Source organism: Portunus trituberculatus, chromosome 13 (genome assembly GCF_017591435.1).
Source record: "Portunus trituberculatus isolate SZX2019 chromosome 13, ASM1759143v1, whole genome shotgun sequence".
Lineage (NCBI taxonomy): Eukaryota > Metazoa > Arthropoda > Malacostraca > Decapoda > Portunidae > Portunus > Portunus trituberculatus.
In genome coordinates, this window is record NC_059267.1 from 4249281 (window position 1) to 4262166 (window position 12886).

Genomic DNA, 12886 nt, shown 5'->3' on the forward strand with positions numbered 1-12886 from the left:
TCATCATAAGAAATAGATAGTAAAGCTATTTCTCGTGATATTTTCCGGTCATTATGATATTTACCACACCATCACCTCAACCATTAGCACCAATAACACCACTGTCACCATCAGTACCAGCAACACCATCACTACCATCACCAGCACCTTCACTACCTTCACCACAAGGAGTTACTCACGAGCAGCTTGACGTGTTCTGGCTCTCAAGTACACTAGAGGGGAGAGAGAAAACTTACTCTTTATATACTGAAGAGACACTTCCTAATACGAGACAGGAAGTTGTTCCTCGCAAACCCTTTACCTTACAGTCGGTTTAACTGATTAGTCAGAAGTGTGTCATCACTAGCCTTGAAGATGAGTTACTCCTTATGGCAATAAGTAAAAGCGTAGGAGTTGCATCCTCACAATATTAACTGCATGAAGCAATTTTTTTCCTTTCATTTTACTGTTTCGTGATAGATATTTGTGATAAACATCTTGTTTAATTAACACTGTTAAGACAGCTAGAGTGAAAAGGGTATGCAGTAAAGTATTGCCCTACATATTTGGGGTGGCTGTCGGTGGAGCGTGGGCTACCGCCCATCGGCATACAAATGTATATTTGGAAACCCCTACCGGGAAGGTTAATTTTGGCAAGGAGACTCATCCTCTAAAGGAGATTCTCTGGCGGCATAGTTTCTCTCAGAATCTTTCGTAGTAATGATATTAATTGAAAGTTATGCACAAAGATAATAAGCCGTTAGAGGAGAGAGGAGAGAGTTAGGATAACTCGATTGATCTGGGCATCCTTCTGATCCTCACACCATGGAGGGGAACACAGCTCGGAGAGCCTCATCTCTGGCGAAGCCGGCCTTGACTGTTCAGGAGACATTGTCGACCACGGGAAGACTCACTTCATCATCACACATGACACATGATGAAATAGTGGTGTCAGATCCGAAAGAAATATTTAAGATAGTATGTGGATAAAATCATCTTTGTAAATACACAATGTATTGTTTTATTACTTTCCAAAAGTTTTTTCATTGTATTTTTCTGATAAATATTTATCACGTCATTAATTTTGCTAAACAGTACTAATGTATTTTTAGCTGAACATTTTAGATCAATAGATTACGAATTTTTTTATGTTTGTGTCATTTATGGGTGCCATCCTTCTACCCAGTAAGACTTGAACATGTTATCAAATATTCATAGATTATAAAACATTTTTCCTTCCTGTTCATTGTATATTGATTTTATTACCATGAAGTAGCGCAAGACCACAATGCTTTGTTAACTTATTATCGATGTGTAATTCAAAGAAACAAATCAGTAGCATTGATTTATGTCGATACCGTGTCAAAAGTTGCGCAGAAAGGACGGACTGGGAAGAGGGATGCCAGTGTGAATCCAAATTCCATTGTGACCTTGGCTGATAGTTTGGAAAGTTGAGATGTTTAATTGGTGTGCAAGTAACTTTTTGACATACTGAAATGTTTGATTTGATTTGCACTTCAGTCTTCATCCTTGTAAAATAAGCATGTTTTTATGAATATTTTTAACTACGTGATTTTAAAATTAATTCCGCGGAAGACAATTGTAAGACATTCAATATTTTGTGAGCCAAGAAAATAATTCAACATTAATTTAGAACTCGTAGATAGTTGGATGAAGAATTCGGTGTTTATGGTAGTTTTTCCAAACCTCATTACGTAACCTTGCACGACCTTTCTCCTGCATTCATCCATCACTGCCCTCCACCGCTGATGCTGCCGCCACCGCTGCCACAACCATCACCATCATAAAACTCAATGCCATTTCCCTTGCCAAATCCTGGCAACTTCCTCTGAAGTACAGGTTGCCAGCTTCTATACCACGACCTCATATTGTTTGGAAGCTGTTAGTACATAAATATCTTTTTAACGATGTTTCTTGAAGGCATGCGATATTTAAGGCTGCAGGTAAATTTTATTTTATGTATTTTCTTTTGTAAGGTTCCTAAATCCCGTACTGTTTCTCGGTGTTCATCTGGTAGTTGTATGAACTCAGGAAAGAATAACAACGTTTCTAAACCATTATGTTCGTTACTCTATACCCAGTTCATACATCAAATACCTGATGAACACGCGAGAAACTACGTCAAATAGAAAACATACAAAAGAAAATAAAGGAAAATCTGTTATTGCCCTCAATCTCCTATCCCTTCAAGGAAATAATCTCATTGACAAAAAAAAAAAAAAAAAAAAAAACAGTTGTGACCTTTAAAATGAGGCTTTGGTCCACTTATATGATACATGTATATGTATGTTTTCCTTTTATTATTTCGTATACAAAAGATATTTTCTTTATATAAACCTCTGAATATATAATAGAATTAAGTTACATTCATTTTAGAAGCACTTGCGGTGGACAATGCTGGGGCCGGATTCGTCATACTCTTCCTTGGTGATCCACATGGTCTGGAAGGTGGACAGGGAAGCCAGGATGGAGCCACCGATCCATACGGAGTACTTGCGCTCAGGAGGAGCAATGATTTTTATCTTGATGGAGGGAGGAGCAAGAGCAGTGATTTCCTTCTGCATTCGGTCAGCAATACCAGGGTACATGGTGGTGCCGCCAGACAGCACGTTGTTGGCGAACAGGTCCTTCCTGATATCAATGTCGCACCTCATGATGGTATTATAGACTGTCTCATGGATGCCACAAGATTCCATACCTAGGAAGGAAGGCTGGAAGAGAGCCTCAGGACAGCGGAAGCGCTCATTGCCAATAGTAATGACCTGACCGTCGGGAAGCTCGTAGGACTTCTCGAGGGAAGAGGAGGCAGCAGCCACATTCATCTCACTCTCGAAGTCTAGAGCGACATAGCAAAGCTTCTCCTTCATGTCACGAACGATTTCTCGCTCAGCTGTGGTGGTGAAGGAGTAGCCACGCTCAGTTAATATCTTCATAAGATAAGCAGTCAGGTCACGGCCAGCAAGATCAAGACGATTGATTGCATGAGGAAGACAATAGCCTTCCCATATTGGCACCATATGAGAGACGCCGTCGCCAGTATCGAGCACGATACCAGTGGTACGGCCAGAGGCGTACAAGGACAGAACAGCCTGGATGGCGACGTACATCGCTGGAGTACCAAAAGTTTCTATCATAATTTGGGTCATCTTCTCACGGTTGGCCTTTGGGTTGCGTGGAGCCTCAGTAAGAAGGACGGGGGATTCTTCAGGAGCAACACGAAGTTCGTTGTGGAAAGTGTGGTGCCAGACCTTCTCCATGTCGTCCCAGTTGGTGATGATGCCGTGCTCGATGGGGTACTTAAGGGTCAGAATACCTCTTTTGGCTTGAGCCTCGTCGCCGACGTAGGCATCCTTCTGACCCATGCCGACCATCACACCCTGGTGACGAGGGCGGCCGACGATGGAGGGGAACACAGAACGTGGGGCATCATCACCGCCGAATCCGGCCTTAACCATGCCGGAACCATTGTCGACCACAAGGGGAGTTGCTTCTTCGTCCATGTTCGTTATAGTGTCTCTCCTGAAAAAAAGAAGAAGAAATAATAGGAATAATGATTTGTTGGAGTCATAGCGTAGCTCGTCAGTCATACATGGATATATTTTGCACACACACACACACACACACACACACACACACACACACACACACACACACACACACACACACACACACACGGCATAATTGGAAGTTGAGATGGAAGCCTAGCAGACCTACTTATAGGGTGAGTAATGTAAAGTTTGTGTACATCTAACTTTGTATATTATAAAGTAATGGATGTATTGTATAATCGCGGCTTTACGTTTGTTTCATTGCATACTAATGCATACATTTGAATGTGTGTGTGTGTGTGTGTGTGTGTGTGTGTGTGTGTGTGTGTGTGTGTGTGTGTGTGTGTGTGTGTGTGTGTGTGTGTGTGTGTGTGTGTGTGTGTGCGTGCGTGCGCGCGCGCGCTGTGTGTGTGTGTGTGTGTGTGTGTGTGTGTGTGTGTGTGTGTGTGTGTGTGTGTGTGTATGTATGTGTAAGTGTTCCTTAAGATTCGCTATTACCGAACTACAAACACTACCATTTCTAGGTGTGTGATAATCAAGATGTCAGACACCTGTTAGATTCGTCTCATCATCTTGGAAAATTTTAAGGTGAATTCATAAGAAATTAATTGCGGCTGACACTTAGGCGTAACAGTGATTATTGAAATCGCGGCACTTGAAACCAAAACTGTTTACTCTATGTCTGTCACCACCGAGAAGCGACACTTGGAGAGCTATTAGTGAACACAGCTTTGTCCCTCATCCGAAAAACAACAACACATGATCACACAAGAACTAGAAATAATACCTCTTGTCACAACATTGAATTTCTACTGTGACCACCACGCACACACGTTCGCCCTTACGTACCCTGAGTTTGGAGTGCACTAAAAGCTGGAGTGAAGACCACCCGCTTTATATACCCACCTTAGTCTTCTCACACATCCGCTACACGAAGTAATGACTCGAGTTGTCGTATTAGGAAGATATTCCTAGCAGCAGGTGCGTGGGTGAGATGATGTGCTCCTTTGCGATATAAATATGTCTCAAGGTTCGCCTACCATACATCAAATGGCTGAGTTCTTCACATTCTCGCTTCTGAAAAGCAAAGAAAATTAAGGGTGGTGTGTCAATCAGCGATTTCAAAGCCGAGGAGCTACATGTGTAGTTTTTTTTTATTTTATTTCATTTTATTTATTTATTTATTTTTTTTCCGCACGGACTTAATGGGAAGGTGTCAGTCTCTCTCTCCCTTGAGTCAAAGGGTCTGCTTGGCCTTGCGACTCCTAAACCTCAGTGTCGCGATAATGTCACAGATAAGTATAATTAACCTTTAGAAAATAGCGTAACAAATGTTCTTAAATTTCTCTTTCGAAGATACATAACTTTTTCTTTTTTCTCTCTTTTCTTATTGCGCTCTAGTCGCTTGTGTGTGTGTGTATTTGTGTGTGTGTGTGTGTGTGTGTGTGTGTGTGTGTGTGTGTGTGTGTGTGTGTAGTAAATGCAGTTTCTTTTCAGCAATATTAAATCATTAGTTGTCTTGGTTGCTGCCTCATTGAGACAGTCGTGTAGGAGTACCACTGTGACCTTCTGACGACGAGGACTCGAGCTATCTTGGTGGTGCTGGCAGGGAAAACTTCTGGGAGATGCCGTGGGTGGTAACTCTTCTCTAGCGCCTCGTTACTTGGCGTCTTATTCTCAAAAAATATTCACTCCGTCTCCACGGGTCATATCTCTTCACACCTAACTCCTTTTCTTGCTTCTTTTCTTGATGTTCCTACCCTCTGCCTTTCTCATTTGCTGTCTTCAAGTCCTCACCTGCCATTAGCTCATCATTCCCTCATTCTTTAATTCTCCAATCTTCCACTCCAACCATATTAGCTTTTGGCTGCTAAGAAAATTTCTGTAAAAGAATCTGTGAAACTACGTTCATATCCAATCATAATCATAACGTTTAGGTATTAAACAGTCTGTTATAAAGTTAAGTCTAAATTTCTTCCATAGTTAATTGACTAACTCATGCCCTCATGTCTTCAACTGACGTGGAGCACCGCTTAGCAAATCATGCCAACGCAGTCATTATGTGCCTCGAAGGGTGGAAAGCCTTGTGTAGAAGTTTTGTTGACGTGACCTTGAAACTGCTTACACCTCATCGATGATGCTGTGACGTTTGTGCTTCGCTTTGGTAGAGTTCTGTCATCGTATTTCTTGCAGGGGAAGATATATTATTCTTGCTTTCGTCTTAACTTCGTAAATCTTTTAGTTTAGGCGTGTTAGATTTGTTTTGTTTGCCTCATGAATGTACTGTGAACATTAAAAAAAGCGTGAGTGTAAATCTTTCAACAGTTCTTTGTAAATTAAGTTGGATGCTGTAAAAGTCCTCGACAAATTCTAAGTAAGAGTTGAATTATCATGATGTTGGCACCTAGTGTGTCTTTGAAGTGATGCGAGTACCATGGTGCCAGACTCTGAGAGCGAGCCAAGACGAACAAGAAAATGAAGAGAATATTTGACTAACCTGAATTGGGATCTGGCTTTTTGTTGCAGCTCGTGTTGTGTGTTGTGAAGAGGCTCATCTTACACTAGTGCTTTAGTTTAATTTTTCCAGGTCAATGAACTGATGATGTACGTAGGTAAATGATAGGAAATTGCCACAAAAATATACTCATTTAATAAAAATAATATGGTAATTAACTGATAGTTCTAACTAAGTTAGTAACATTTTCTGTGGATGATTCCAGGTCCAAACTCTTCATATTCTGACTTAGTGATCCAGAACGACTGGAAGGTAGAGAGGGAGCTCAGGATGGAACCTCCGATCCAGACTGAGTACTTTCTTTCTGGAGGAGCGACAATTTTAACATTTATTGTTGAAGGAGCAAGGAATGTTATTTCCTTCTGCATGCGATCTGGAATCCCTGGATACATGCTGGTCCCTCCAGACATTACAATGTTAGAGAAGAGATCTTTTCGGATGTCAATGTCGCATCGCATGATAGATTGGTGAACTAATTCATGGAGGCCAACACATTCCATTCCCAGAAAAGAAGGCTGGAAGACTGCCTCGGGGCAGCGGAACCTCTCATTGCCGACAGTTATTACTTGGCCGTCAGGTAACTCATAAGCCTTTTCTAAAGTTAGGGATGTTTTAGAAATTTCCATTTCATTTTCGAAGTCGAGAGCAACATAACAAAGCTTCTCCTTGATGTCACGAACGATCTCTCGTTCGGCGGTAGTAGAGAAGGAGTAGCCTCGCTCTGTCAAAATCTTGGTCAAGTAGTGGGTCAAGTCGCGGCCAGCCATGTCAAGGCGATGCATGGCATGCGGTAGTACGTAGCCTTCAAATATGGGACACGTGTGCGTGACTCCGTCACCAGAATCTAACACGATGCCAGTGGTGCGACCAGAAGCATACAGAGAAAGGATAGCTTGAATGGCTATGTACGATGCAGGTACATTAAATGTCTCGAACATTATTCTTGTCATATTTTCTCGGTTGACCTTGGGATTCAATGGAGCCTCTGTGAGAAGGACGGGGGACTCCTCAGGGGCAACTCGGAGTTCGTTGTAGAAGGTATGGTGCCAAATTTTCTCCATGTCGTCCCAGTTGGTGATAATTCCGTGTTCAACAGGATATTTTAGGGTCAGAATACCTCGCTTGCTCTGGGCCTCGTCGCCGACGTAGGCGTCTTTCTGACCCATGCCCACCATCACTCCTTGATGACGGGGTCGGCCGACGATAGAAGGGAAGACAGCTCGTGGAGCGTCGTCGCCAGCGAAGCCAGCCTTGACGATCCCTGAACCATTATCGCAGACCAAGGCTGGTAAATTTTCCTCACCCATCGTTGCTAATTCTGTTGGAAAACAAACAAACGTGACGAAAAGTAGAAAACATTATAAAACCATTCTTATATGTTATAATGAGTCACATTGTAAGTAAATGTATGAAAGTATTTTACCTTCAAAAATGAAGAAAACCGTCCCCCTACTAGCTGGCGAGTGAGTGGGGGTGAGCGGCGCTCCCCTTTATACCTCGCCGCCCACCCCTCGCCGGAGTTAGCAACTGTATTTGTGTTTGTGCTTAAAACCAGCCACATTTATAGTCACCTATGGTTAGAAAGACTGGGAGTTGTGTATTGAGTCACCAGGCGCTATCCTACGTTATCTTACCGCAGTGGGACCCAGGACGTTGTTCTAAGTTAATGTAGAAACCATATATTTAAAGGGATCCTACAGTTTTCGTCACAGCCGATAGGTGTTTTTCCTGAGGCTCTGAGTTGGCGACTGGGCGCTCTACCAAGGATATTCCGAGTCACTTGGGGACGCTGCCATAGTCGCGAATTTTTTGGCGTTGAAGCTCTGGTCTCAAGATGGCGATGGTATAGTTTATATAACTATTCTGAATCCATTCCTGTCTCGGCTTTTCATAATACGTTCATCTAAATGAATATACAACATGTACATAGTAGCGAGATCCTATCAAGGTCTTCTGAAGTTATCTTCCGCAAAAACAAAATATGTACCAGTATTCATTGCTTCATTGTTCCCTGAGCATTGTATGGAGCAGCTGACTCAGTCTTCAGGCAAAAACGTAGGAGCTGACGAGAACCTGGCAGCTAGCGTTCGCCACTGGTAATAGTATTTTGGAACATTAGCTCAGCTACATAAACGATGATGGCCTCATTGCCGCTATCTACAGCCATGACTCAGTGATTTAGAAAATTAAGAAATATTGTTTCTTATTCTTACTTAAAGGAAAATAAATTTTAATGAAATTCGTCTAACTTTATGTTTAGCGAACATATAGCTAAACAATCTTATGTGCTTTAATTAAATGCATTACCTTTGTTAACATGTCGTATATGACGGAGGGAAGATCTGGCAGAGCAGCAAGGTAAAGACAACTCCAGCCACTCCCGAAACCCCGTACACTAAGCCACCTGCTCCCCTTCACTCATCCACCTAAGAGACTCGGTAGATGACATGAATCGCCATCAGGATTTTGGTTACACTTATATTTGAATGATTGCTTGTGTTTGGTCCGTATGTGTATGTGACGGGGCTACTGAGATTCTGTGTTCTGTTGATTGATGATGATTATAAAGAATGAATATCAGTCTACTCTTTAGTTAATCTTTACAACATTCATTAGAAATCTAAACTGAACCATTCCCTTCTCTTTGCAGGTATTTATTTGATCCTCAGTACCTGCTAGCGCCGGTAAGTAATTCAATTAAAATTTCAATCGCATAAACCAATTTTCCCACCAGATCTGGAAATTGGTCACTGGTGCAGTAACATCCATGCGCCCAATCCACGTGGCACCGCGGAAATATCGTAAACATTGCTACAGGTTGCGCTTACGTATGCCGTCAAGTTAGTGTTGAATCTGATCTTTTGATTTCGACCGTAAGGTTGTGTTCATGCCATTCATCTATGACATGAGGTATTCATCGTAGGCTTTGCTGATTTGAAAATTTTCTTTTAGTTTTTCTTACGACGTGATGATAATGAAGCTTAGAGTTCGTATTTTATTTGACGTGATGATAATGAAGCTTAGAGTTCGTATTTTATTTACCTCAATCATAGTTCTTCAAAAATTTTGCTGCTTATTATGGAAGCTAAGTTTTGCTCTTATATGGCCTTTTCGTCTCAAGACATTCTCTCTCTCTCTCTCTCTCTCTCTCTCTCTCTCTCTCTCTCTCTCTCTCTCTCTCTCTCTCTCTCTCTCTCTCTCTCTCTCTCTCTCTCTCTCTCTCTCTCTCTCTCTCTCTCTCTCTCTCTCTCTCTCAGCTTGAGGTTTCCGTGGAAGATATTAAGATATTTGATAAATCATTCTGTCTCTCCTTAGGGCCTCAGGGGGTTCTTGATACTGCGTTGTATATTCGTTTTCCTTTGTTGTTGGCCGTTCTTTTGGCGCATTGTGAACATTGACCAGTTAAACAGCTGATGACGCGCCGCAAACCTTTCTCCCCCTTCCGACTTTGACTCAGTGCTCGGCTTGGCAGCGAGCCACACGTGAGCTGGTGCTTTTTGGTTACAATCAATACCTCTCACAATTCTGCTTTCTGCCACTTAATATACAGGGTGATAATGGACTTCAGTGCTCCATCGTAATTTCATGAATCATTTCTCTCAGCTGAAAGGATATGTGGAAAGAAAATATATTGATTTTATTCGATAATTTGTAAAAAATTTACTCGATGCAGTATATGTATGGCTTGCATGTAATATTTATGTTTTTTTCTTCTCCGAGGGGAGCAAAGGGCTAAGAGAATGGTCTGAAAGTTGTGTTGCTAAGATCCCATCCACACGTTGAGGGAGCACATCCTTGCTATAAGTATGTATGTATGTTTGATAGAATCACGTATGGTTTTATTTATTGTGTTAAAGATATAATTTCTGTTGTTATCATTCAGTATGTCTGCATTAATAGTTCTGAGATATTTTTTTAATGTTTGGATTAAAAATATGGCAGCGGTGGGATTCGAACCCACGCCTCCGAAGAGACTGGTGCCTTAAACCAGCGCCTTAGACCGCTCGGCCACGCTACCGTAGGTTGAGCAATTAAACGCTCGCTTTAGGCTGATGGCCACACTACCATAGAGTCTGAGATTTTACTTAGTAACAGCTATAAGAGTAACAACAACAGTTATAGGGGTAAGAAGTGATGTTAACAAAAATAACAATTGTCTTTCCAAATATAGAGTACGAAAGAAAGATAAGACACCATGAAGCTGAATGTGAAGAATTAAAAGAAAAAATAAGAAAATAAATAATAGTTATAATAATTGTTGTAAAAAATATTAATACGCAATACGTAAAACGCACCACACAAATAGATACGCATATCGAAAAGGAGGAAAAGAAATAAAAGTTAAGTAATTTATTGAATTAGTCAAAGTTTGGTCAAAGTCGCACACCTCTTACCTGTCACCAGGCACGCGACCACTGACAGCTCGGTGACACTTGTTGCTGTGGCCTGACTCTCGCCTTCGCTCGTTTTCGTCTCTGGCAATGAAATTTGCTTTTAGGATTGTCGTAATTTGATTTGTTTATTTGTCTTATTTTATGATGTAAATTTTACACTGCATATCATGAACTTTTACTAAATTGTTTTGGATTGTTTTTTTTTTTTTTTTTTTTTTTTGCAAAGAGTTTTATAATTAAAGAAAAGTAAGCGATTCGTAAAAAAAAAGAAATGATATTTTATCTCAAGTATATAGAATTAATAATGCATTATTTCTTGTCCTTTATCTTCTTCCTTTTTTTCTAGTTCTTACTTTTATTCATATCCTTTTAGTCATGATTTTATAACATACTTAGATAGATTAATAAGTAGATAAAGAGACAGACATAAATTGATAAATCAGAGGATCAATGCGTAACCAAATTATATAATTCCAAGAGAACACATGTGGATATGCAATGAAGGGGCAGTTGATGGTGGCTAGCGTCGAAGCAACAGGTGTGTGCCAGCAGGTGTCACCACGTGGGCCTCACTATAATGGCAACCTCAACTTACCTGTGTCCACCTGTCACGATGCCACTCGACTCCTCCCTCCGCTCTTCCCCTTCTCTACTTGACATATCAGGCTGTATACGAACGATGTCAAATAGAAAGATAATATGTAGGAACGTACTATAAATATTCATAGGAAGCAGATTGGTATTATTTTATAAGCGAAAATGTAAACTGATGTAAGGAAGATATTAGTTATGTGAGGAAGCCAAGAAAATAAGACTTCTAAATCACGTTAATGGCAAATTTAGACATAGAGACGACAAATGTGGTTGAATGTTTGATGCTTATATATTTCAGTGTTGTAATCATAAATGTAAATCATGTTATTTGAGAGCATCATAGAAAGAGGCAAACTTGCAAAGAGTAAATAAAGGGGAGAGATTAAGTATGTGTTAGGGTTTTAAGTTTCAGTGTATGGCTTGGTGTTCTTCAGGAGTGAGTGTGAAGTGAGGCAAAAGTGTGGCGCCTTCACTGCTTTTCTGAGTGAGAACCAACACGCAGTAGCATTCTGAAAGCGTGGGGTTTATTTAGGTCAATTTGTATCCCTGTGAACTACGCCTCAGACTTGGAGAAGGAGGGGAGGGGAAGGAGGGAAAGTGAGCGGGGAAAGCAGAGTGAAGGAGGTAGCGACCAAGTGTCCCTCCCTCCCTCAAGTTTCTCCCACTTTGGTTTTTCCCTTTCGTTATATTTACTTTAGCCCTCTTCTTTGCTTGTTGTCCGTATTAAAATCTTCCATTTCTCCATTTAGATTCTTTCTTTCTCTCTTTGTATTGATTTGTTTGTCTATCGCTTACCCGATTTTTCCTCCTTGTTATTTTACGTTCTATTTCTCCATTACTAACTCATATATTCTTTCCTTCATACTCTTTTCATCCATCTTTCCTTTCTTTCCTTCGTGTCTACTTTAAAATTTACACATCCATCTTCATTCGTTGTAATTCTTACTTTTCTTTCTGTAGCACACCTCTCTTTTCTGTTCTCTAGAAATGCTTTACCTGGTTCAGTCCATTTATCTTTGTACTTTTAAACGCATCTTCCTTCCTTCCTATCCGCATTATTTTTTATTCCTCTTTTCCTTCTTTTAAGACTCTCCATCTCTTCTGTTTTTTTAGTACCTGCTTTGCTTGCTTCTGTCCACTCCATTTTCTGTTCGCACGTGGTCTCACCTCTCTTGGCAGTACCTCGTGTGATTCCAGAAGTAGAGCAAGCTAATTTGAGAACTTGCTAGCCAGCCCTTTATCTCGATAATGGAGCTAGGGGCAATGTACTTCAAGTGGGTAGGTTGTTGTCGTTTTTGTTTTTGCCCGTGTTGTTTGTTGTGTTTCATTTGTCGTTTTTTTTTTCTCTCTTCATTATCATTATCATTATCATCATCAACGATCATTATCATTATCGTTTTGCTGATATATTTCATGTTATCAACCTCCTCCTCCTCCTCCTCCTCCTCCTCCTCCTCCGATGCCCTGCCAAGAGAGCCGTGTTAAGGCCATTGCTTTGTAAATGCAGCAACCACATGAAGGTAAAGAAGAGGCTTTGCTAGTGATGGTGGTGGTAGTGGTGGTGGTTGCGTAGAGAGTTTAATGAGGTTGGGTCGCCAGAGGTCTTTTTTTTTTTTTTCTACGAGAGAGAGAGAGAGAGAGAGAGAGAGAGAGAGAGAGAGAGAGAGAGAGAGAGAGAGAGAGAGAGAGAGAGGAGGGGTGTATCCATTTCAATTTCTTTTATATCTTCTATATTAAGTGAGGAATAGTAATTGAACGTAATGTATGATTATATCAAGTAATTTATGAATTTGATGGAGGTTGAATTTTCAGTGGCAAGCAACAGTAACCCGAGT

General features: G+C 40.9%; 2 protein-coding genes, 1 non-coding gene and 1 pseudogene across 5 annotated transcripts; all 4 read right to left on the minus strand.

Annotated features, from left to right (window-relative positions):
* The window catches only part of LOC123503023, a 2376-nt pseudogene extending 2127 nt beyond the window's left edge, over positions 1-249 (minus strand).
* Positions 250-2283: 2034 nt separating this feature from the next.
* LOC123503031 (actin-1-like) lies at positions 2284-4388 on the minus strand. Its single transcript, XM_045252390.1, has 2 exons — positions 4336-4388; positions 2284-3519 (listed from the first exon to the last, which is right to left on the minus strand). The coding sequence occupies exon 2, from the start codon at positions 3498-3500 to the stop codon at positions 2373-2375; it is 1128 nt and encodes a 375-aa protein (XP_045108325.1). The 5' UTR covers positions 3501-3519; positions 4336-4388; the 3' UTR covers positions 2284-2372.
* A 1787-nt stretch (positions 4389-6175) lies between these two features.
* LOC123503025 (actin-85C-like) lies at positions 6176-8439 on the minus strand. Of its 3 annotated transcripts, none has more exons than XM_045252382.1 (2): positions 8371-8439; positions 6176-7381 (listed from the first exon to the last, which is right to left on the minus strand). In XM_045252382.1, exon 2 carries the CDS (start codon positions 7368-7370, stop codon positions 6240-6242), a length of 1131 nt encoding a protein of 376 aa, XP_045108317.1. In that variant the 5' UTR covers positions 7371-7381; positions 8371-8439; the 3' UTR covers positions 6176-6239. The 3 variants fall into 3 exon arrangements, with proteins under 3 accessions (XP_045108317.1, XP_045108316.1, XP_045108315.1); XM_045252381.1 differs by lacking the exon at positions 8371-8439 and adding an exon at positions 7698-7838; XM_045252380.1 differs by lacking the exon at positions 8371-8439 and adding an exon at positions 7487-7676.
* A 1560-nt stretch (positions 8440-9999) lies between these two features.
* Positions 10000-10081, minus strand: Trnal-aag. Its single transcript has one exon. It is a non-coding gene; the product is annotated as a tRNA-Leu (tRNA).
* Positions 10082-12886: the final 2805 nt, after the last annotated feature.

What these genes read in the sequence shown, in the direction of transcription:
- LOC123503025 (XM_045252382.1), bottom strand. Translation starts at nt 7,370, where the DNA reads ATGGGTGAGGAAAATTTACCAGCCTTGGTCTGCGATAATGGTTCAGGG.
- LOC123503031 (XM_045252390.1), bottom strand. Translation starts at nt 3,500, where the DNA reads ATGGACGAAGAAGCAACTCCCCTTGTGGTCGACAATGGTTCCGGCATG.